Here is a 21,955-nt window from a genome sequence, read left to right on the forward strand (position 1 = left end):
TGTGTAGTAGCTGTTTTAGGCTTCTTATAACTTCGACGATGCTCTTAGCCAGCGCCCGTGCATCATACTGCAGAAAGTGACAGACGAATTGGTGCAACGTCCGCCAATGCACGCAGGACTAGCTTCCTACTTTCGCGGGCCTGATCATAATCTCTCCTTCCTAGCCAAGGTGCCACTAACTAAGTGAGCGAGCTGTCGTCGTGCGGACTCTCTGTTCATCTATCTCTTTCATCTACCATATAAAAACTGTTGCTATAGAGTCACGGAAATGCGTCTGGCAGAGGAAGCCGCAGCCATGTCATTCCATTGTTAACTTCTAAACAGGTATCACAGTTTAGATAGCGACTGGATGTATTCTGAGCCTTACTGATTATGATCATATTAAATGCAACATTGTTATCTTCATATCAGCGATCTACTATACATGACCTAGCAAAAAAGTGGCCAGCAAATTTATATTATACACCAAATCCAACTTAAACGAACACCAGTGAACTTTTTTCAAGCCGTAAGCTACACAAACGATTAATATCAAACATGCGTCTACACACCCGCACACATTCCATGCGTGAAATATTCATACAAACAATAAAAGCTGAATCCCAAATTCCTAAACCTGAACAAACATACGCACCGCAAGAGCAGTTGGTTGGCATGGAAATGCATGTCTCGGTGACGATTACAGGATGTAATAACTCACAAGATTATCCAGGACTAATATTGACGTATCGGCAAGTGGGACATCGACGCTGGATGCCCATCGCTATCGCTGCTCTGCGCGTTCCACGAGTCTGGTTTTATGCCGTGCACGATCTAACTCGATGAAGCTCTATTTTGCCGACTATCGTCGTGCTGGCGATTCATGCCAGGAGCGAGAAGCAAGCCGACAAGCGCTTGTCTTAAACAGTGAAAGCGTGAGCTAAATCTCGTTGATCTCTTTCAAATGGATGAGATGCTTTTCTAGAATCTCGAGCAAATTTTCCTTCGTAAACGGCTTGGCAAGGACGTCGTTCATGCCATGGGAGTAATACGTGATCACGTCGTTACCAGAAACATTGCCGGTCATGGCAATTATTGGAGTAAGAGGGTCAAACTGCCGGATCAATGAGGCCGCGCTGACGCCGTCGAGATTAGGCATGACGATGTCCATTAGCACAATGTCATACTTTGACATATTCATTTTGTTGACGGCCGCCAGTCCATCGATGGCAACGTCTGCCTCGCATCCAAAGATCTGCAGGAATTTACCACTCACTCGGCGACTTGTGGCGTCGTCCTCGACTAACAATACTTTGGGTGGGACGGCCCAGTTCTGGGTATATGTCGGCGCAGAGGGCGATTTGGATGATCGGCTGTAATCTAGACCTGTGTTCTTGTCGATCTCCATTACCGTATCGTGATCAGCCAGGTTTTCATTTCCAGACGCGCTCGTCGCATCTGAGTGTGGCTGCCGGATATGCTCTGCCAGTTTTCGGGGTCGGTCGTCTTTCAGGAACTGTTGCTGCTGCATGTATAGCTGAGATGATGTCGACGAGCAGACGACTTGCACGCGCTTGGCTAGCTCATTCAGGTAGTCCAAATTCGGTTCCTGTCGTGGCATCCTCATACTCGAGAAATCCTCGGGCCGGCCCATCATACCAGCAGATGGGTGGTTGAAATCCATATCCGGTGTACCAGCGTACCGGCTCTGTGGTGTGCTTGCTTGCGCGTTGACAGACTGCAGGTGCGTCAGCATGCTTCGCATCAGCTCGTCGCGAGCCTCGTTCGACCGCTGCATCGTAATCATGCTGTTCAACGTATTCTCGTAGTTTGTAGTCAACGTTTCGATATGCTTTGTTAGCAACGCCTGTGTGGACTTGAGATACTCGATTTCGCTCTCGAGCTTGCTAAGCTGCTCCGAACTGCCTTCTTCAACCTGCTGTGTCCGCCGCGGAGCGGGCGCCTTTCGTTTGATATTGTCCAGCTGCGTCTTATTGTGCAGTTGAAAATCTGGATGCTTGAATTCCCAGGCCTGAACCTGTTAGCGCCGACGACGAAAGCGAACTACAAGTGCACTTACGCTCTCTCCGTAAGGGCACGCGCCGCCCTCATCAGTGCTGCGAACTTTATGGAAATCGTACTTGTTAAGCTGTCGAACAAAGCTCGCAAAATTACTGTGCTTGAAGTGGCGTGGTAGGATACTCTTTGTGAATTCATTGGTCTAAACCGCGTTAGTGGGGCGGATTCTGTAAGCAGATGGCACCGGGCAGGTGGGCCCCGCAACATGTAACTCACCTCGACGACCACAAAGCTGTCGCCCGCGTCACTCCAGCGAACTATGTCCCGGTAGGACGGATCCTCGAGCATCCTGGTGAACAATGGTTAGTGGCGCGTGAACCTGGACCTGTGAATCGCGTGCATACTTGAAAAGCTTTTTGACCTAAAAGAAATGTTAGACTTGATCAATCACCCGTCGCTGAACTCAGTTGGATTCAAGACGGCAGAAATAGATGGAGAACATACAAAGTCGCTGGAAGAACTGGCTGAGGAAGAGGAGGCCCCCCCGGCCGAGGAGGCCGGGAGCTGGTAGGATTCTGACATTGACTAGTGAAAGTTTTCAGATCACGAGCGCACACGTGTTGAGTGTGATCGTGGCGTCGACGACAAAAGTAAGGAGGACGAGGAGGACCAGGAAGCGAGGAGGTGAAATCTAGCGGAGGACAGGACGAGCAGGCCGGGAGGAAAACTAGGGCATCGGGATCGAACTGGAAGGGGAAGGGGGAGGAGCCAGGTCCTAGCGACGGCGGGTATGGGAGTGGAGTATAGAAGAGCGAAGTCGGAGCGCGGACGGCTTGCAGCAAGTACGACCGCGGCGACCGGCGGAGGACGTACCTTGGGTCTTCGTAAGGCGGCGGATCTAGACGGTGAGCGTAGAGTGCTAGGTGGAGTGGATTGTATAATAAACAGTAGTAGTGGGCGCCGCCACACGTGTAGTCTCCGGAATCGCGATCATCTGATAAAACTTCTCGGTTGACACACCCTCTGGTCTAGACCCTTCATCGATCCTGCGCCGCACGAGCCGCGTCCTCCCCTGACCCTGACTGAAACCGACCCGAGGCCGAGTACGACACCGGCGGACCATGACGTAAGCTGTCGTCCGCTACTCTTTAATTGCGATATTTTCTTTGATATTGCGGCTGAAACGGCATTGACAGACCAGATAATATTTACTGGCCAGGTGATTGTGCTGCTAGTTAATTTACTACACTCTGTAATCTACATTTACAAGACTGCGGAGGATTGAGTTCGCTACAGAATGCTATGCAACTTTCTCGGCTCACTTTGCCCGACATCGGGCGCAATGCGTCAGCGGCCTCGGCGAATGTGCGGACATGGTTTCTAGTTTGAATATACCCATTCAGCCCCGCCAAGCTCGCACCTCCCCTCTACTGTCTTCCGTCGGATCTGATAATTTTGAACCCTGCAAAGTTCACCGGCGGATATTCCGCCGGCGCGTCCATTCGCTTCTGAGAAGCTGCTCAGGCGAGCAATGTTTTTTAGCCGTCCAAATGGGCTTACACGTTAACAGAGCCGTCAATTCGTCCGACATGTTGTCCAGTTGATCGCTCGCGTAACATACTGGTGTAGAGTCACTCTCCATTGTTCTTCTAATAAAAATATAATTACATCAGGCATACAATAAAAAGCACAACTTTTTCAATACCACAAATGCACAATTTACTCCAAAACTATAACATACAAACAGCGACACATTTCTATCCAACTGAAACGAATGCGATCACCAATTCAACTTTGTAAGAACATCAAATGATCCCGTCCCCACCGTCGACAATTTGCCCACCACAAGACGCGCGCTAGGACTATCCAAATCGTCCATATCTCCATTCAGCACTGCCTGTTTCAGGAAATTGAAGGTTGTCTCGAAACTCATTTTCAAGAACGGCGAGGCGCTGGCTTCGACGCCATGACGGTTGAACGGCAGGTACCCGCCATCTCGAGTCATCATGTCGGCGATAAGCTCGAGATGCCGAGCGTTGACTTTGATACCGTAAGGTTCGAACACGTTAGCGATTTCGTTTGCGATCGTATTTCGCGCGGCTTCGACTCCATACGTCTCGAGGACGGCGGCGATGTTGTTGGAAGTGATGCCGTTGACCCCAATGAAGTCTTCCTGGTCCCACATGGCCTGGAAATTGACCCCCTCAGTGACGAGGTACCGCTTGTTAGAGCCTTTGACCGGCGCGGCACGGAGACATCTGCCGATGCGTGGAATTTCTCGGACAACGACAGCTCGGCAGACAGACTCGATGATGTTGATCACGAGCAACTTGTGGTTGTCGGACGGATACTGCATCTCAAATTGGCACCATTCACCCTGCGCATCGTCAAAGTCAAACTTCGTGATGTTGGGATACATGCCGACAACTTCCTGCTGGCGTTCCTTCGCACGCTTGGACAATGGGCGGCGAAGACCAGTCAACCCAGCGTCGTCTTCGGCGTCATCCTCCTCATCGTCGACGTTCTTGTCAACGTCCATCTCCTCCTCCTCGTCCTCATCCCCATCATCATCGCTCTTGGACAAGCTTTTAATGACTTCGTTGTCCTCGTCATCGGGCTCCTCGTACGACGACGCCTCCTTGGTACGAGATTTCCGCTTCTCAGCAGTAGCATCGCCATCGTCATCCTCTTCCTCATCATCAGACTCGTCATCTTTCTTCTTTTTACCCTCGCCGATTTTCTCGTTCAAGACCTCATCCGGCTTCTGCTTGGCAGCTTTTCCGATCTGAGGCGCCGCATCGGAAGCAGATGACAATACTTTCTTCTGTCGCTTAAGTTCCTTCGAGATAGTCGATGTCAACTTGGACAGTAACTTGACCGTGACCGCATGTTCGAGCGTGTCCTGCGTAATATCGTGCTCATGTTCGTATTCGTCACGCGGGTAGAACTTCACGCGAACTGTGTACGCTCGCGCGATAGCTTCGCCATCTGGAGTAACTCCCGTGCGTTCAGTGACTACAACCTCGTCAATCAACTCCGACATCACAACTTTCGCGACACTCTTGCAGAAATCATCTGCCTGATCATCAGACACGTCGTCCAACACTGGCAACCTCATCTGTGGCGTCTTAATATTCAGGCTAGCGGTCATGACAATCTCGCGCATTCGCGGAATTCCAAGCGTGACGTTCGCCGCACCGTGACCAGCGAAATGGAAGGTATTCAGCGTCATCTGTGTCGACGGCTCGCCGATCGACTGGCTCGCGAGAATACCGACCGCTTCACCGGGTTGCACGAGCGAGTGCATATATTTGAGCTGCATCAACGCCTTGAACATCTTCTCTGTGATTCCGCTCTCAGAGTGCTTGCCGAAAATCGTGTCTTTCCGCGCCCCCGTGTACTACCACAAGTCAATATATTACTCTCTGCATCCTATTCCGCAATACTCGCCTCATCAAGCTTCTGCTGGAAGACCTCCGAAACACTGCCCAGATACGTGCTTGGCGAATATTTCGAAATCGTCGGATCGTACTTGTAGGATTTCTTGTAATGCGGTAGCGCAGCTTCCTTCGTGGCGTTCTTGCGCACCTTCTTTGAATACGACGACGCCGAGGTTTCATCAACCATTCCGGCAACCTCATGGGCAGGGTACTTCTGGAGCAACGAATGGAAGTTTTGCGCGCAGAAATCGAAATTCATTAAGTGGCTCTCCTGAATAACCTCGATTGCGTCGCCGCCGTACAAGAACTGGACAAGCGATCCATCGCTATCTCGGACGGTGTTATCGTACTGTGTTTGAACTCCTTCCAACTGCTTGATCAGACATCGCTGAAGATATCCAGATCGACTCGTCTTCACAGCCGTGTCAATCAAACCCTCACGACCCGCCATACAATGGAAATAAAACTCCTGAGGCTTGACTCCAGAAAAGAAACGGCTAGAAATGTAACCGCCAGATTTTGCTGATGTATCAAACGCCTTGAATGACGGTAATGACTTGCCGCTGATCATCACCGGAACTCGTCGTCCCTCAAGCGCCTGCTGACCCAGCATGCACATGATCTGCGATAAATTGACGTTCGAACCCTTCGCACCAGACAAAACCATCGACATGAACGAGTTCTTCGGGAACGCCTTGAGCGTACCGTCGGGAATACATTTTGCAACAACCTCGGACGTGACTGCGTTAACATGCTTCTGCACGACAGCATCCATGATCGCAAGCTTGCCGTTGTCGCGCAGGACTTCCTCTAATCGCCGTCGTAACTCCGGATCATTCTCGTTGACGTTTTCGGGTAGGTTGACGACTTCAAGAGCAGCCTTCGTACCAGTATTCTTCGCGTCCGTCAGAATATCGTTACGCCATTCGTTACCATCCTGCGTTAATCGCAAATCGTCCATACCGCAGGTGAAACCTCGGAACTGGACGTACTTTGTGAACAATCGTCCGAGAATACTGAGAAGTTTGCCAGCAACATGGGGACCGTAAATCTCATGCACTGAGTGCACGAGACCAAACTCAGACGCCCCAAACTGCGACTTATCCAGGATACCGCAGAGTAGCTCGCCGTTCATGAAGAGGACGGTGCCTTCTTGGGAACCTTCGCCCCAGTACTTGTTGTCAATCTTGTTCTTTGAGATCAAGTTCAGTCCAGGGCGATCAAGCGGCTTGATGTTGAGAAGCACTGTTGATATGACTTGCTTGCCAGTCCACATGGGAATAGGCTTGATAATAGCGGGTGGGACGGTCAAGATTCTATTAGTCGTTGTGTGGCCATCTTCAGGTCGAATGGTTCCGTACACCAGCTGGTGGTACTCCTCCCGAGTAAACATGATATCCTTGTTTGTCATCCACACACCCGTGACAACGTGATCCTGCACCAAACCACGAAGAGGTTTTCCAGAAGTCGGGACAAGATACTGAGAATCAGTGTTGGCGAGCATCATGGCCTCAGCACGGGCATTTTCGTTCTGTGGGAAATGCATATTCATTTCATCACCGTCGAAATCGGCATTGTATGCGTTCGTGTTGGCATAATGTAGTCGCAATGTTTTCTCTCCCTGCAGAACCTTAACTTTGTGTCCCATCATAGATGCCTTGTGAAGCGTCGGCTGTCTGTTCATGATGACAACGTCGTGATTGCGAATATGACGATACACCTTCTTGTTTGTGACAGTCGAGCCAAATGACGGAGTAAGAAGCTGGTTGGCTAGGGCAGTTCTTTGCTCCGTCGTCATGGTGTGAAGTGCAATAAGAGTGCCATCCTCCTTCTCAATATGTGTAGCACCCGGCCAAACCGCAGGTCCATTGATAACAGCCTTTCGCATATCCTGAAAGTTATATGGAGTAACTGGCTCCGGATACGTCAGCTTCACAGCGAAAACTGGGGGAATACCAATTTCGGTGGTCTCGATGTTGGGATCCGGTGAAATGACTGACCTGGCAGCGTAATTGACACGCTTGCCCATCATATGCTTTCGGAAGAGACCCTCTTTCTTCTCGAGCAGCTGCTTGATTCCGGGAGGCGGTATCCTAGCTGCTCCCATCGCAGGCGCAGACTTGGAACTATCGATAAAGGAATTGACGTCATTCTGGATGGTTACAAAGCTGTTCATCAACTGACTTAGAATTTGTCGAGCCTCGACGCTGCTATCGGAGACCTTATCGTGCTTGAGTTCGTTCATTCGCTCGTTCAAATCACGGATACGCAACGCTGACTGAAGAACACGCGACAACAGCTCGTTCTGAACAGCTTCATGAGTCTCACCGCCAACCTTGGATGGGGGACGGAACTTGGTTGGGGGAACAGCGAGATACTGAATGAAGAACATGTCGGCCGTAACAGACTCAGCAGTTGACTTGGACTGGAACATGAGCTGAACAATTGTCTTCTCTTTTCGGAACAGCCTTCGGAGGTGGTTTCGGATCTCAGTGGATAGGACATACCTTCCTGACAATTTAGCCTGTCGCGGAATGTCGTCCACATCGTCCATGTCCTCGTATTCAACACTCTTGTTATCCTCCATCTCCTTAAGCTCATCAACCTCCATATCGTGCCGTGATCGTCGATCAGCACGGTCAAAGAATGCATCCTGTCTGTAGCCGCCCTTGAGCTTGTTATTCTGAACTTGCTTGTCTCGGAGAGCCATCTCGAAAATCTTCGAGACACCATCTTTTCGGAACCCAGGAGAAAATCTGATGGCACGTCAGTATGTATTAAGCTCGGATGCATTCGGTGTACTTACAGTCCACAGTTGTCACATTTTGGCCTCGAAAGCAGGAGCTTCATAAACTCGTGGATTAATCTTCTTCGCTCCTCAAGGACTGCAGCACTCCTATGAACATGGCCCGTCTCCTTAGCCCTAGCGACGGCTTCGCTCACAAACTTCTCTCGTCGTCGAATCAGCTCCTTCTCGTTCAGATGGCGCTGCTTCTCGGTGTCTTTCTTCTTGCTAGGCGATGACCCGTTAGCCGAGCTTAGCTTGCTGTCCTCGAGCGCCTCGGCAATCTCTGCGTCGTCGTCATCAAGCGCACTGTCTGCACGGATGTCGTCGAGTAACTCGCACTCAGTGATGAGATTGTACTGGAGGAGACGGAGCTTGCATTCATGCCGGTGACTCTCGAGATGGTTGAGTCGAAAGGAGTAACAGTACAAACAAGCGCTTCTGATCAAAATATACATTTGACTGAAGAACAGTGGGTTATACACCGGAATAGGAAGTTCGATGTGGCCGATATGGCCAGGGCAGAATCTAGAATCCAATCTACAGGTAGCGCATCTGTTACATCCTGTTAGTCCAGCTCTGAATATAATAATAAATAGATGTAAGCATACGGTGTCTTGTCATAAGCTCCTAATGCTAAATCGTATAAGCCTCCGGAAATAGGATGACCAAGACTGTCAAACACCTGAGGGTGGGTAATCTGCTTGACCGAAAGGTTCCTAATATCGCGAGCTGTAAAGTAGCCGAACTCAACTTCCGTAATCTCGGAGCCGACAGGCTTTGAAATATTCATTGTGCCTGTCTCTTTTCGGACGACCGTCCTACTTGATTCTGGGCAATATTGGCGATTGCGGGATTCGATCTGTATCTCGGACAGCACAATAGTAGAACAAACTGAAAATTTTGTATGCGCTCATTGGGAGGAAAGATTGAGGGCCGGGTAAGGTGCGCATCTCAGAGGAGGACCGAAAAACGCGGGAACGAATCACGTGATTAGCGGTAATTATCGACAACCGATTGCACTCCAATTGACAGGATACGAAGTAAATATCAAACAGTGCAATTAATTTTGCAATTGATTCCCGAGGGATGGTTTAAATCTCAGGTGGTCTACAGATTGATATTATTATGCAGAGTTGCATTCGACGACGAGACTGCACAGTCAACCACTGCAATGTCGTTCAGCATCGATGTTGGTACAGAAACTACTCACGACATTTACAATTGTGGACTAATGTACTTCAGGATTAAATTCTAAACTTATGGCGAATATCGTCGACTGATAATGCTACTGCATACTTCACGTTGAAGCGTCGTCCATGTTTAATTGTGCTCCAATGTTGAGGGCTTAACCGTCAGGGTTTTGGTTGTGCGCTGCGTCGCTGCAGGCCATTGCTGGACGCCGCTCGTATCCCCTTTCTACTGCCACCGAGCACGGCAGCAACTGGAGCAGCACTTGCCAAAAATTATCACCCCGGTAAGCAATCGCACCGCCGTCCACGCGTCGACCATTTATTTCTGCCGAGGACATTCCAATTGAGCTCTGCGTCGGCACAATGCAGATGCTAACGAAGGTGAGTTCGCTCTGGTATGACACTTGGCGCTTGAGGACAGTCCAGGACGCTTGATAGATATTGGAGGTGCAGATAGATCGCGTTTATCCCGACCAGTCCTCGTTGATTTGGCTGGGTGATATGAATTATCGTGGCTGCCAATCTGATTTGACGGGTAAACTGACAAGATGACTCGGCGTGGTGGTAACTGCAGGACTAGATGGAATGGTAGTAGTTATCGTGTCATGATCTGGATTGGAGTTATCCCTCCGTTGCCTGTGATTTCAATACAAGCTCACCAACACGTCACTTATATCGCTATTTTGCAAGCTATATTTACTAACGCGATTAATACGATAGTTCGAATCGAAGTCGTCGCGTGCGAAGGGCGTTGCCTTCCATCCTAAACGGTAATCTATGTCCTTCTCCATCAAGGCTTTCGGCACTGACGAATCAATTAGACCATGGATTCTTGTTTCGCTTCATTCTTCGACTATTCAACTTTGGGATTATCGAATGGGAACGTTGATCGATCGGTTCGAAGAGCATGATGGTCCCGTCCGAGGCGTCGATTTTCACAAAACACAGCCATTGTTTGTGTCTGGAGGAGATGATTACAAAATCAAAGTTTGGTCCCTTCAGACTCGACGATGCCTGTTCACATTGACTGGTCAGTACTACAAGATTATGGGATAATCCTGACGAATTGACAACTCACCAATGTGGACAGGTCACTTGGATTACGTTCGAACCGTCTTCTTCCATCACGAACTCCCATGGATTATCTCGTCATCCGATGACCAAACTATCCGAATCTGGAATTGGCAGAATCGATCACAGATAGCATGTTTGACTGGTCATAATCACTATACTATGTGTGCGCAGTTTCATCCCAAGGATGACCTGATTGTCTCCGCCTCGCTCGACCAAACTGTACGCGTGTGGGATATCTCTGGTCTCCGCAAGAAGCACTCCGCGCCAACAACCATGACATTCGAAGATCAGATTTCGCGAGTGAACGCCAATCAGGGAGATATGTTTGGTAACACCGATGCCGTTGTGAAGTACGTGCTCGAGGGCCACGACCGGGGTGTCAACTGGGTCGCGTTCCACCCAACCATGCCGCTTATTATTTCTTCGAGTGACGACAGGATGGTGAAGCTTTGGCGTATGAGCGAGACGAAGGCGTGGGAGGTTGATACCTGTAGAGGCCACTTTAACAACGCTACCTGCTGCCTGTTCCACCCACACCAGGACTTGATCATTTCAGTTGGCGAAGACAAAACGATCCGCACATGGGATCTTAACAAGCGGACGAGCGTTCAGAGCTTCCGGCGCGAGTCGGATCGATTCTGGGTAATTGCAGCGCATCCTGAAATCAATCTCTTTGCCGCCGGCCACGACAGTGGAGTGATGGTGTTCAAGCTCGAGCGAGAGAGACCGGCGAGTACGGTATATCAGAATGTTTTGTTCTATATCAACAAAGAGAAACAGGTGCGTGCATATGACTTCAGCAAGGACAGCGAAAGTCTGCCACTTTTGTCTCTCAAGAAGCTGGGAAGTCCTTGGACGCCGCCTCGAAGTTTGTCGTACAATCCTGCCGAACGAGCGATCCTGGTAACGTCACCGACCGACAATGGTGCCTATGAATTAATCAGACTTCCTCGCGACGCAACCGGTGCGATCGAGCCGACAGACACCAAGCGTGGGTCCGGAAACTCGGCTGTGTTCATTGCGCGTAATCGATTCGCGGTTTTCACAAAGTCATCACAATCGATTGAGGTCAAGGACCTCTCGAACGCGACCACCAAGACTATCCGTGCACCGACTTCGATCAACGATATCCACTACGGTGGAACGGGATGTCTCCTTTTATTTGCGCCGTCGTCGGTCATCTTATATGATATACACCAGAACAAAACGATCGCGGAGTTGTCGGCGAGCGGCGTCAAGTACGCGGCATGGTCCAATGACGGCATGCACGTTGCGCTTCTCGGCAAGCACACTATTACGATCGCTACAAAGAACCTCGAAACGGTATGCTCGCTCCATGAGACCATTAGAATCAAGAGCGCCACGTGGAATGACTTGGGAGTGTTGATCTACTCGACCCTGAATCATATTAAGTATACGCTGTTGAACGGCGACAGCGGCATTATCCGTACGCTCGAGTCAACTCTGTACCTCGCCAATATCAAGGGCCCGGTGGTGTACTGCCTTGACCGCAACGGCAAGGTTCTCAAGTTGACTATTGATCCGACCGAGTTCAGATTCAAGAAGGCGCTGATCAGCAAAAACTACGACGAAATGCTGCGGATAATAAAAACTTCGAATTTGGTTGGCCAGAGCATTATCTCGTATTTGCAAAAGAAGGGATATCCCGAGGTCAGTACTATTTTTAATTTGACTGTTGTTCGATTATATCTGACTGGTTAATAGATTGCTCTGCAGTTCGTGCAAGATCCGCAGACGCGGTTTGATCTCGCGATTGAGTGCGGTAACCTTGCCGTCGCGGACGAGATGGCAGGCGAGCTCGACAGGCCGAAGCTGTGGACCAAACTTGGCGCAGTTGCACTCGAGCACGGCAACCACGAGATTGTCGAGAAAGTCTACCATAAACTTCGCAATGCGGAAAAAGTCTCGTTCTTGTATTTGATTACTGGTAATATGAGCAAGTTGCAGAGAATGGCGGCGGTTGCAGATAAGATGGCCAATTACACTGCCAAGTTCCAGACGTCGTTGTTCTTGTCTGACGTTGAGGCACGAATCCAGATGTTGCGAGAAACCGATATGAGTGCGCTCGCGTATGCGACTGCCAAGGCTAACGGTCTCGAAGAGCTCGCGCAGGAGATTCTCGAGTCTTCGGGAATTGCCGAGGAACAAGTCTCCCTTCCGACTCTCGGAGGTCCACTCACTGCTCCCAGCGTGTTGCACAACACGTACGAGAAGAACTTGCAGCTGAAGCAGTTTGAGCCCACGTACTTTGAGAAAGTGTTACTGGGCCAGGTCGAGGCTATGTCGTTGGAGGATAAGCATGCCGCGCCAGAGACTAATGGGTTTGGATCGTTTGCGGAGGATGATTTGGCGGATGATGATTTTGCGCCGAAGGACGACACTGAGGCATTTGAAGAGGACGGTGGCGGCTGGGACATCGACGAAGAACTTCTTGACGTTAACGACGATGCGGGGGCCGAAGCCGATGCGGCCGAATTGTCCGCTGCGGCAAGCGGTGTTTCAGAGGCCGATTTGTGGTCGCGCAATTCGCCTGTTGCGGCCGATCATGTTGCGGCCGGCTCATTCGAAAGCGCGATGCAGCTTCTCAACCGCCAGGTCGGCATCGTCGACTTTGCTCCCCTCAAGCCGCGCTTCCTGGAAGTATATCAGGCGTCGAAAGCGTACCTGCCCGCGAACGAGGGCATGCCAAACGTGGCCACCTACATCCGCCGAACAAAGTCCGAGACGAACCCGAGCAAGATTTTGCCCGTGATCCCCCGCACGCTGTCCCATCTGACCTCGACGGACTTGCAAGAAGCGTACAAGCTCGTACGCACAAACCATCTAGACGACGCAGTCGCCAAGTTCCGCGGTATCCTCTACGACGTGCTAGTGTCGGCCGTGACCACGCAAGCCGAAGCCGGCGAGGCGGTCCAATTGATTGAGATTTGCAGAGAATATATCCTTGGACTGTCCATCGAGCTCGAGCGCCGCGCGCTGCCGGAGACAGAAGTGAAGCGCAACCTCGAACTGGCGGCGTACTTCACTAAAGCGAAGCTACAACCCGTCCACGTACATAACGCGTTACAAGTCGCCATGACGCAGTCGTTCAAGCACAAGAACTACGCGTCCGCGTCGCGGTTTGCCGCGCAGTACCTCGACCTCGTGTCGTCCGGTCCTAAAGCCGAGCAAGCGCGCAAGGTCAAGGCGCGAGCGGACGCGGCTGGGTCGGATGCCGTCAAGATCGAGTATGATCCGTACGCGGAGTTTGATATTTGCGCCGGCACGCACATGCCAATTTATGCGGGCCAGCCGTTCGTGCAGGATCCGTTTACAAAGGCCAAGTACGTGCCGGAATACAAAGGCAGAGTGTGCGCAATCTCGATGGTGTCAGCTGTCGGCGCGCCGGCGTCTGGATTGCGGTTGTTACCGTGAGCGAGCCGACGGTGTCGTCGCTAACGATAGCAAATTAGGTGGACATAACCCCCAGAATCGAGTTTGATTTTAAAGAAAATATTTGACAATTAAAGTTTTTTGTAGCAGTAATTATCTTGTTTATGTTAAATTAGTTTCGATATAAATAAATACGTGTATTCACTAAGCAGACTAACACCGACTTCTGCTGTTATGCAAGATAATGGTGATATATTACGACTATAACTGAACAAATATCTAAAACAGCAAAAATAATAGACACGAACGTTACTCCCTAACAAACAGGTACTCTAAACAAAAACAGGAGAAAAATAATTGCCCAGGTCTGAGTTTGTCTATCCGCCAAATCATACATGCACACAAGTTAAGAGACGAACTAAAAAAACCACACGGCAGTACAAAAAAAAACCAGAGGCTATATATATGATATTATATTTGATCAATGTTATCACCGCTTCGCCCAGTTCTTACATACAGGACCCGATCGGCCACCGCCAACCAACATGGGCTTACTCAAACGACTCCTCCAACCGACTTCGGCCAATGCACTCAACCTTGAAACCAATCTTCTCGAGCTTCTTCTGGTTAAGGATCAGTCTGCCATCAAAGATGAACGCAGGCTTGTTCATGGTCGCGTAGATCTTCTCGTAGTCAAGCTGAGTGTCCCGGAACTCGTCCCACTCGGTGCAAATAACGATAGCGTCGGCGCCGGCGGCAGCCTCGTACGCAGACGAGGTGATCTGCACTTGCTTCTTAAGAGCGGTGACATCGTCGACGACACCAGGTTCAGCGAGGTCGAACCAGATCTGGGATTCCTCGACCTTGGGATCGTAAAGAGCAATCTTGGCCTGCTCCTGTCGGAAGTACTTGATCAGAGTGATGGCAGCCGATTCACGGGTGTCGCCGGTGTCTTTCTTGAATGCAAAGCCAAGCACAGCGAGACGCTTGCCCGTAAGAGTGTTGAAGAGTGACGAGATGATGCGCTGGGTGAAACGTCGCTTCTGGGACTCATTCATCTCGACAACCTGGCGCCAGTACTCGGCGACGTCAGGAAGATGAAGGGACTCGGAGAGGTACACGAGGTTAAGGATGTCCTTCTGGAAGCACGAGCCACCGAAACCGACGGACGCCTTCAAGAACTTGGGACCAATACGACTGTCGAGACCGACGGCGTAGGAGACCTCGTCGACGTCGGCGCCAGTGGCCTCGCAGATGGCGGAAAGCGCATTGATGGAGGAAATACGCTGAGCAAGGAGAGCGTTGGCAGCAAGCTTGGAGAGCTCAGACGACCACAAGTTCATGGTGATGACCTGCTTTCGTGGGACCCAATTGGCGTAGACATCAGCCAAGCTAGCGGCGGCAGCACGGCCATTTGGTGTGTCAAGAGAACCGATCAAGACACGGTCCGGGGCGAACAAGTCACGGATGGCGGTGCCCTCAGCCAAGAACTCGGGGTTAGAGAGAATGTCGAATCGAGCACCGGGCTTGCCGTTCGACTCGAGGATCTTGCGCATCGACTGGGCAGTGCGGCAAGGAACGGTCGACTTTTCAACAACAATTTTGTCAGATTCAGCGACCTTAGCAATGTGACGGGTCGCAGACTCAACATAGCTGCTTCTGTTAGCAATTGGGTCATTAATCTACCATGCACATAGAGCACTAACCCCAAGTCCGCGGCGTAGCCCTTGCCGACACCGGACTTCTTGGTAGGAGTATTGACGGAGACAAAGATAAGGTCAGCCTCCTTAATGGCAGTGTCGACGTCAGTAGAGAAGAAAAGGTTCTTGCCACGGACAGACTTGACGACCTCCTCGAGACCGGGCTCATAAATGGGCAGCTCATCGGAGTTCCATGCGTCGATGCGTGCCTTGTTCAAGTCAACAATTGTGACAATGACATTAGGAGACTTGTAGGCAATGACAGCGCAGGTAGGGCCACCTATTAAGAGCTCTTAGTACATTGTCAAACCACGGAATGACACGTCGCAAAAGGTTGTCGTGGTGGGCGACAATGAATTGAGTAAAACCATTTGCTTGCAAGCCGGACAAGGCGTGACCAAATCGACAACAACGATTATTCAGACGGTCGAAACGCAGACATGGGAAATTGAAGACAAAGCAAAAAGAAGAAAAGAACGGTGAACATACCGACATAACCAGCACCGAGGCAGCAGATCTTTTTGACCTGCTTGTGAGGGATGTCGATGCTGTCGAGCGGTCTTGAGAGGCGCTCGCTGGCAGGAGTGACAGCGCCAGAAGGGAGAGATTCGACAGAGGCCATTGCGTAAGGAGGGATTGATGACGATGAGCTGCGGAATTGAGAGTGGTTGACTGGAGAGGAGGAAAAGGCGGATAGCAGGAAGAGCACCAAGGTTATAAGAGCGAGCGAGCAGGGACGCGACCAGGCGACCATGCGCTTGCGAGCGTTTCCAGGGACGCACTCGGTGCAGCACTCGGCGCAACCGTCGCGCACCGCCGCACCTATGCCAGGTCCGCCTTCCGAGGCTGGGCCACCACCCTAATGCGGCAGCACAAATGCCAGTTTAGGCGCAACAACCGCGGCGCGCAACATTTGTGCAGGTTAATGTTCGGCGCGCCGCAGCCACCTGTGCTCCACGTTCGGCGCATGACACTCGAATCCCCCGGGCCTGACGAGCCGGCGGCCGCTGGTGCTGCTGCCTGCTGCCTGCTGCCAGATGCGGCTCCAATGGCACTTTCCGTCCGATGGGGCAAGCGAGAATCGATATAACAGCATATGCGCAATCCCTGCAGCCTGTTGTAGATAGTAGATGCCAGTGCAGCAACAAAGCCGATAGCAAGAGTTGGCCGCAGTGCTGCGTCGTGCTGCACCAATCCGCGCCGCACAGCCTCACGTAATCATCCCATACAACATGTCTTCCGAGGACGCCATTTTGCACACATTTATAAAATATCATCATGACCGCTATTCATTATCTGTGGCGAGCAGCATATCACATATCGAGTTATCAACCCGCGGTCTTTTCCGTCAGGACATCAGCGCCGCGTGCCCGAGTCAGTTTGCTGCCACTCTCGGGTATAACCTTAATCCTCGACCCCTGACCCAAAGAACGTCTAAGTTAGCAGCTTAGCGGTGGTATTACGAGAACCATCCGACATGATGATCTCATTTGCCAGCAGCTTTATTTTATATTATTAAACACGACAAATGAATGCGTCTGGTTACAAAGAAAGTCGTGCTTTCTACGAATAATTAATCGATCAAGTTGAGTATCAATTCAATCCGCATTGTCTTACATATTGGCTTTATGTTTTCGCTAATTAATTGACAGCTTTTTTAGATCTATACGATATCGCGTCATCTCCAAGGGGAATTATTCGCTACTAAAGGCCTTTTCGTCCGATTACAAAAATCTGATCGGCGGCGGGAGATACGGCACCACACAGCGGAACGGGATTTCCCAACGAGATTCGCTCACCCGCTAGCGCTTAAGATGCGAGCAGACATGGTTTGCACGATCTTGAAACTTACTGTTACAAGCTCACATATTTTGTACTGAATATGTAATCTGGTCATGATCCAGTCACGCTAGCGGCTTGTGGGCATTAATTTTGATCTCTTTGTCACCGAACCTAACCCTGTCCCACTCTGCTCACATGTTTTAAAATAAGAAATACGTTATTCTACGCGTTAAAAGGATCTATACTATGACCAGTGACTTGCAACACGGCTAGCACGCTAATTCGTCGGTCTTAGCACTATTATCGACTGACACCATTCCGGTGCAAACCCCTTATGACACATGCGCCGCACCATTTGCCCTCGACGCGCGTGGCAGAGCCGGAACCACATGTGGCCAGGCACAGATGCCCAATTTGGCTAGACAGATGATCGATCTAGAGCGAATATGGAGTGGGCTTCTTGTTCGCGGCAGTCGACAATAACACTCAGGAAGATGTTGATTGACTGCTGAATTACAATATCGCTATGTGACGAGTCTTTCACCTGCACTAGTCCAATACACACTGCTGGTGTGGACATGTATCATATGTACAGGTACGGGGCCCTCAAGGCACGAACCCCGTAGTGACCTGGTAGGGCGCAGTGCGCAGTTATGCCGCAACGGTCATGGCGTAATGGGCATGGGCTGCTATTTTGAGGTGCACAAACAAAAGCGGAAAGCAAGCCACAGGCACTCCATCGCAGGCAAACAGCAACAACTTTCGCACTCCGCTCTCGTTCACGCAAACTCTCGCGATTCCGCTTCTTCGCGTCCTCCAATCCACGCTCGTTTGGTACACATCATCCTCGCTCTCTGTCTTTCTCCACACTCTCGTTTCGCCTCGCTCGCATAGAATCTTCCTTTCGTTTCTCTCATTCCTCTATCGATACTTCTACGTGGCCGCACTGTGCATAGATTCCCTCGTTCTTGTGTTCTTGTAAATCACACCATCACACCTCGAATTACAAAATGCATTCCAAGACCATTGTTTCGTCCTTTGTCGCCACCCTCGCGGTGTTGTCCAGCATGACTGGCTTAACCACTGCCACACCTCCTGTTCGTACCTTCTCTGAATTCGCTTTCCTGTGAAGTGCATGACGCGCTTCATTCGAATGATCAACAATTGCTAATATTCCGGGTAGGCTTGTCTGTTGGCATGTGTTAGCTCCGTCCAGAAGGCTTCTTCCTGCAGCAGCATTGCTTCTGTCGAGTGCCGTAAGTACTTATTTGGCGAGCGCCGTTTCGTGGTCGGAAGATTAGACTGACGCGAGACAGTGTGTGAGAACGAGTCCAGCGCTATGCAGTCCTGTTTGGAGAGCACTTGCCCGAATGACAACGCGTCTACTGCCTGGTCGTCGTTCAGGTCGACCTGCAGCTCTTTCGGCGCCAGCATCAGTGTGTCTTCCTCCTCGTCTGTTGCATCTTCTACCAGGACTTCGTCAACCAGGGCGTCGTCCACTTCCGCTTCTACGTCTTCTACCTCTACCTCTACTTCAACTACTTCGACCTCGTCCTCGACTACTTCGACCACGTCCTCGACTTCGTCTACCTCAACCACGTCCTCGACTACTTCAACCATCGCGTCGACGTCATCGACTACTTCCACAACCTCGACCACTTCGACATCTAGCACCTCTTCTGCCGAGCCTACCACCACTACTTCTACCTCGTCCATCGAGTCGACATCGTCTACTTCTTCGGTCGAGTCTACCACGTCCGTCGAGTCTTCCACGTCCGTCGAAGCTACCACTTCAGCTCCTTCCACGGCCTCTTCTTCCTCAACCGCTTCCAGCTTTGTCACTTCCATGACAACTGAAGGTACCACTTCCTCCTTGACGTCTTCGAGCTCCTCGACCACGTCGTCCACCTTCTCCACCTTCATCTCTACCCCCTACTACCCCATTCCTAATGGCATGTCTCTCCTCTTCCCTTCCCTTCACAACGCACTCTCTCCAACCAAATTATCCTGTCGGCACATTTGCTAACTTTCATTCTAGCTACCTCCACTTCTAACTCCACCACCTCTTCGACTGCTCCTCCGATCATTACCGCGACCACGAACGCAGGCTCCAAGCTCGTTGCCTCGCTCGCTGTCGGCGCTGTTGCCGTCGTTATGGCCGCCCTGATGGCTTGAACCATTGATGCGCGGTGCGCGGTCTCATTTGTTTTCATCGATTCATGAAAGTGTTCTGCTAATGGTCATTTTGGTTACTTGGGTTTTCTTCAGGATCTTTATTCTTTGCATAATTTTCTTGCGATGCGCATACATTATAGAATCACGTATTTCGACAAGTTCCGCTCGATTTGAAAAATTGGTCATAGATTTGAATCATTTAATATTTTCTTGTGTATTAAGTATTTAGTAGTCTAGCTTTGGTATTAACTGATTGCTGGTTGGGAAAGTAATGAATTCTTTAGCGCCAACTTGTGTCCACACGCCGCTGGCGACTCAAAACAATGATGCATAGGTTCCGAACAATGAATATGCCGGTATTTACATCCAATATTATATACAATATCTACACTACTTTCGCTTCGCAATTGTCTTGCTAAATGCTTCCGCGTCTGCCCTCCTCTTCGCATTGTCCGAGATTTCCCTCAATGCATCCTGACTACTTCTACCCGAATGATAAACACGTTTCATAAGCTCGATCTTTTCCCCCAACAGTTCCTTGCCATTCTGCATCTTCTCCTCGATGTTGCGCTTGTTCAGCGCCGTCGCCATATCCAACTTCGTCTTCCCTAAGACCTCGGCCCGCGCAATGGCCTTCGCAGTCAGATATAACCTCAAATCCTTTGGTCCGCCGACAAATTCCAAGACAGCCATAGGCGCTGCATCCCGGTCCCGTGGCTCAAGATGCAGCAGCCTCGTATACCCGCCCGTACGCCCTCTATACCGCAACGCAAGATCATCGTACAGCTTTTTCATGGACAGCGCGGGGTTGAATACGAACCCGTACACGCTTTTGCGCCCCGAAGTCGTGCCGTCTTTGGCGTGCGTGATAAGTTTCTCGATGAGCGGCTGTGTTTCTTTGGCACGGGCGTAGGTCGTGGTTATGGAGTCGTGCTCGATCAGGGACGTCACAAGCTGTCGCAGGAGTGCGCGGCGGGGCCCGGATGCTCTGTTTAATGAGTTAGATTCTTGTGAATAACAGTAGTGGTGTGGGCAAGACACTTACCTGCCGAGCGTCCGGTGTGCTTGTCCTTGTGATGGCATTGCTTATGGCTGTTGAGATGTGTGTGAAGTGAATGCCTCTACTCTAATTCAAGTTTTGAACACTGACATTTTATATATATATAACCCTAACCTTCTCGTGCTATAGGTCCCAGTAGAGAGTCTCGCAAACTTTCTGTTAGTCAAATGTAGTTAGGATGGGCCATTCCGCACCAGAATAAAACTCACGCGTGAGTGGCGCGCGGGTCGCCGTGTTCTGCGTTGCGCTGACCGAAAGCCAATGAAAGCGGAGGACGCCGGGACCAGCGATATACCGCCATCGACAAGTTTTGCATTGTCGACTTGGGGCATCAGCATTCATTTCTCGATTAAGATTTACGCAGTTGTGAAAATCGGCAGAGAAGCTTATACCAAATCTGCACGCATTAAAGATATATCAAACACAAATCTCGAATCAAAATGAGTCTTGTCTTCGGTTTCCTGGCAGGTGAGTTCGTCCCATCTCACAGTTTATTTTTGGCATAACAAGACAAGGAATAGTACGCTAACACAATGTCATAGGCGTCACGACGTCTTCAACGCTAATCTACCTCCTTGCAAACGAAATGCAACACAATGCTATTCGCGCTCACACCTCCATCGAGCACTCCCGCACCGCGCTAGACAGGATCCTGACTCCCCACACTTACACAATCACCAAACCAGTCCCAGTCGAAACACGCAACAATGTAGCTGAGACAATGAAGGACTTATGGGACGAGGAGGTGGTTAAGGGCGCGAGCTTTGTGCTGAACGCGGACGCGGGCAAGTGGAGCCGCGAGACGGCCGGGCGGGTCTGGGAGAAGGTCAGCGCAGCTGTTTCTGCAAAGTAGACTGTCTTTGCATAACCAAGCATGGCTGGTCTGCATAATGGGTTGTTGGTTATTTTTAGTTTAAAGGTGTTTGGGTTCGTAGAAGTCGGTTGATATGGATAAAATAGTGATGTACATGATTCGGAATCGTCAATCGTTCGGTCGGAACAAATGGGTTTGATTAATTTGTATTATAGGTATATATTGCTAGATACGTTGTAGATTTTACGTCGTCGTTTGATAATTTGGAATGTACAATTGTGAGTCTCGAGGAGGCAGCAACAACGTCTGGCTCCCAGTACATTAGGTAGAACGCCTACATCACAATAAATTTAATCTACTACTAACTACCAAATCGGACGTGGCCGTACCATTTTTATCTCAGCGGGCCCCAGATGCCCGTGTCGTACGATTCAATCTATGAAGGAATTCAACAGCGCTAGAAACGGATTCTATTTTCTAGCATTCACGCGAGCTATCTACTGGACTCTTATTTCAGTACGCGTATGTCGAATGAGAGACA

The 21,955-nt window shown here is 50.3% G+C and overlaps 7 protein-coding genes across 7 annotated transcripts; 3 read left to right on the plus strand and 4 right to left on the minus strand.

Moving 5' to 3' along the window:
• Positions 1-919: 919 nt before the first annotated feature.
• POJ06DRAFT_196972 (HSF-type DNA-binding-domain-containing protein) lies at positions 920-2,346 on the minus strand (the record flags this gene model as incomplete). The annotated part of the gene is made up of 3 exons (XM_056185053.1): positions 920-2,011; positions 2,060-2,200; positions 2,275-2,346. The coding sequence occupies 3 exons, from the start codon at positions 2,344-2,346 to the stop codon at positions 920-922; spliced, it is 1,305 nt and encodes a 434-aa protein (XP_056043899.1).
• Positions 2,347-3,690: 1,344 nt separating this feature from the next.
• POJ06DRAFT_104575 (uncharacterized protein) lies at positions 3,691-9,098 on the minus strand. The gene is made up of 4 exons (XM_056183960.1): positions 8,835-9,098; positions 8,245-8,778; positions 5,449-8,194; positions 3,691-5,398 (listed from the first exon to the last, which is right to left on the minus strand). The coding sequence occupies exons 1-4, from the start codon at positions 9,014-9,016 to the stop codon at positions 3,779-3,781; spliced, it is 5,082 nt and encodes a 1,693-aa protein (XP_056043900.1). The 5' UTR covers positions 9,017-9,098; the 3' UTR covers positions 3,691-3,778.
• Positions 9,099-9,658: 560 nt separating this feature from the next.
• On the plus strand, positions 9,659-14,082 carry POJ06DRAFT_252737 (coatomer WD associated region-domain-containing protein). The gene is made up of 5 exons (XM_056187561.1): positions 9,659-9,797; positions 10,137-10,186; positions 10,238-10,446; positions 10,507-12,161; positions 12,216-14,082. Exons 1-5 carry the CDS (start codon positions 9,780-9,782, stop codon positions 13,923-13,925), a joined length of 3,642 nt encoding a protein of 1,213 aa, XP_056043901.1. The 5' UTR covers positions 9,659-9,779; the 3' UTR covers positions 13,926-14,082.
• On the minus strand, positions 14,083-16,310 carry POJ06DRAFT_222605 (UDP-glucose/GDP-mannose dehydrogenase family, NAD binding domain-containing protein). Its single transcript, XM_056185657.1, has 3 exons — positions 16,073-16,310; positions 15,590-15,863; positions 14,083-15,536 (listed from the first exon to the last, which is right to left on the minus strand). The coding sequence occupies exons 1-3, from the start codon at positions 16,203-16,205 to the stop codon at positions 14,435-14,437; spliced, it is 1,509 nt and encodes a 502-aa protein (XP_056043902.1). The 5' UTR covers positions 16,206-16,310; the 3' UTR covers positions 14,083-14,434.
• Positions 16,311-18,113: 1,803 nt separating this feature from the next.
• POJ06DRAFT_104643 (uncharacterized protein) lies at positions 18,114-19,661 on the plus strand. Its single transcript, XM_056183963.1, has 3 exons — positions 18,114-18,462; positions 18,549-18,621; positions 18,682-19,661. Exons 1-3 carry the CDS (start codon positions 18,376-18,378, stop codon positions 19,389-19,391), a joined length of 870 nt encoding a protein of 289 aa, XP_056043903.1. The 5' UTR covers positions 18,114-18,375; the 3' UTR covers positions 19,392-19,661.
• On the minus strand, positions 19,661-20,715 carry POJ06DRAFT_104611 (ribosomal protein L17). Its single transcript, XM_056183962.1, has 2 exons — positions 20,586-20,715; positions 19,661-20,528 (listed from the first exon to the last, which is right to left on the minus strand). Exons 1-2 carry the CDS (start codon positions 20,621-20,623, stop codon positions 19,931-19,933), a joined length of 636 nt encoding a protein of 211 aa, XP_056043904.1. The 5' UTR covers positions 20,624-20,715; the 3' UTR covers positions 19,661-19,930.
• On the plus strand, positions 20,689-21,864 carry POJ06DRAFT_104605 (uncharacterized protein). Its single transcript, XM_056183961.1, has 2 exons — positions 20,689-21,068; positions 21,143-21,864. The coding sequence occupies exons 1-2, from the start codon at positions 21,041-21,043 to the stop codon at positions 21,451-21,453; spliced, it is 339 nt and encodes a 112-aa protein (XP_056043905.1). The 5' UTR covers positions 20,689-21,040; the 3' UTR covers positions 21,454-21,864.
• Positions 21,865-21,955: the final 91 nt, after the last annotated feature.

The sequence above is a fragment of the Lipomyces tetrasporus genome (assembly GCF_029532465.1).
Source record: "Lipomyces tetrasporus strain NRRL Y-64009 chromosome Unknown POJ06scaffold_5, whole genome shotgun sequence".
Lineage (NCBI taxonomy): Eukaryota > Fungi > Ascomycota > Lipomycetes > Lipomycetales > Lipomycetaceae > Lipomyces > Lipomyces tetrasporus.

Excerpts from the sequence above, each read along its gene's own strand:
- POJ06DRAFT_104575 (XM_056183960.1), bottom strand. The coding sequence starts at position 9,016 with ATGAATATTTCAAAGCCTGTCGGCTCCGAGATTACGGAAGTTGAGTTC. Across the intron at positions 8,779-8,834 it reads GGAGCTTATGACAAGACACC|ATGCGCTACCTGTAGATTGG; the intron begins GTATGCTTACAT and ends AGGATGTAACAG. Across the intron at positions 5,399-5,448 it reads TCCAGCAGAAGCTTGATGAG|TACACGGGGGCGCGGAAAGA; the intron begins GCGAGTATTGCG and ends GACTTGTGGTAG.
- POJ06DRAFT_252737 (XM_056187561.1), top strand. Across the intron at positions 10,187-10,237 it reads GTTGCCTTCCATCCTAAACG|ACCATGGATTCTTGTTTCGC; the intron begins GTAATCTATGTC and ends CGAATCAATTAG. Across the intron at positions 10,447-10,506 it reads ATGCCTGTTCACATTGACTG|GTCACTTGGATTACGTTCGA; the intron begins GTCAGTACTACA and ends CAATGTGGACAG.
- POJ06DRAFT_222605 (XM_056185657.1), bottom strand. The coding sequence starts at position 16,205 with ATGGCCTCTGTCGAATCTCTCCCTTCTGGCGCTGTCACTCCTGCCAGC. Across the intron at positions 15,864-16,072 it reads CCTCGGTGCTGGTTATGTCG|GTGGCCCTACCTGCGCTGTC; the intron begins GTATGTTCACCG and ends AGCTCTTAATAG. Across the intron at positions 15,537-15,589 it reads GGCTACGCCGCGGACTTGGG|CTATGTTGAGTCTGCGACCC; the intron begins GTTAGTGCTCTA and ends TAACAGAAGCAG.
- POJ06DRAFT_104643 (XM_056183963.1), top strand. The coding sequence starts at position 18,376 with ATGCATTCCAAGACCATTGTTTCGTCCTTTGTCGCCACCCTCGCGGTG. Across the intron at positions 18,463-18,548 it reads TAACCACTGCCACACCTCCT|GCTTGTCTGTTGGCATGTGT; the intron begins GTTCGTACCTTC and ends TATTCCGGGTAG. Across the intron at positions 18,622-18,681 it reads CATTGCTTCTGTCGAGTGCC|TGTGTGAGAACGAGTCCAGC; the intron begins GTAAGTACTTAT and ends GACGCGAGACAG.
- POJ06DRAFT_104611 (XM_056183962.1), bottom strand. The coding sequence starts at position 20,623 with ATGCCATCACAAGGACAAGCACACCGGACGCTCGGCAG. Across the intron at positions 20,529-20,585 it reads GCACACCGGACGCTCGGCAG|AGCATCCGGGCCCCGCCGCG; the intron begins GTAAGTGTCTTG and ends CTCATTAAACAG.
- POJ06DRAFT_104605 (XM_056183961.1), top strand. The coding sequence starts at position 21,041 with ATGAGTCTTGTCTTCGGTTTCCTGGCAG. Across the intron at positions 21,069-21,142 it reads TGTCTTCGGTTTCCTGGCAG|GCGTCACGACGTCTTCAACG; the intron begins GTGAGTTCGTCC and ends ACAATGTCATAG.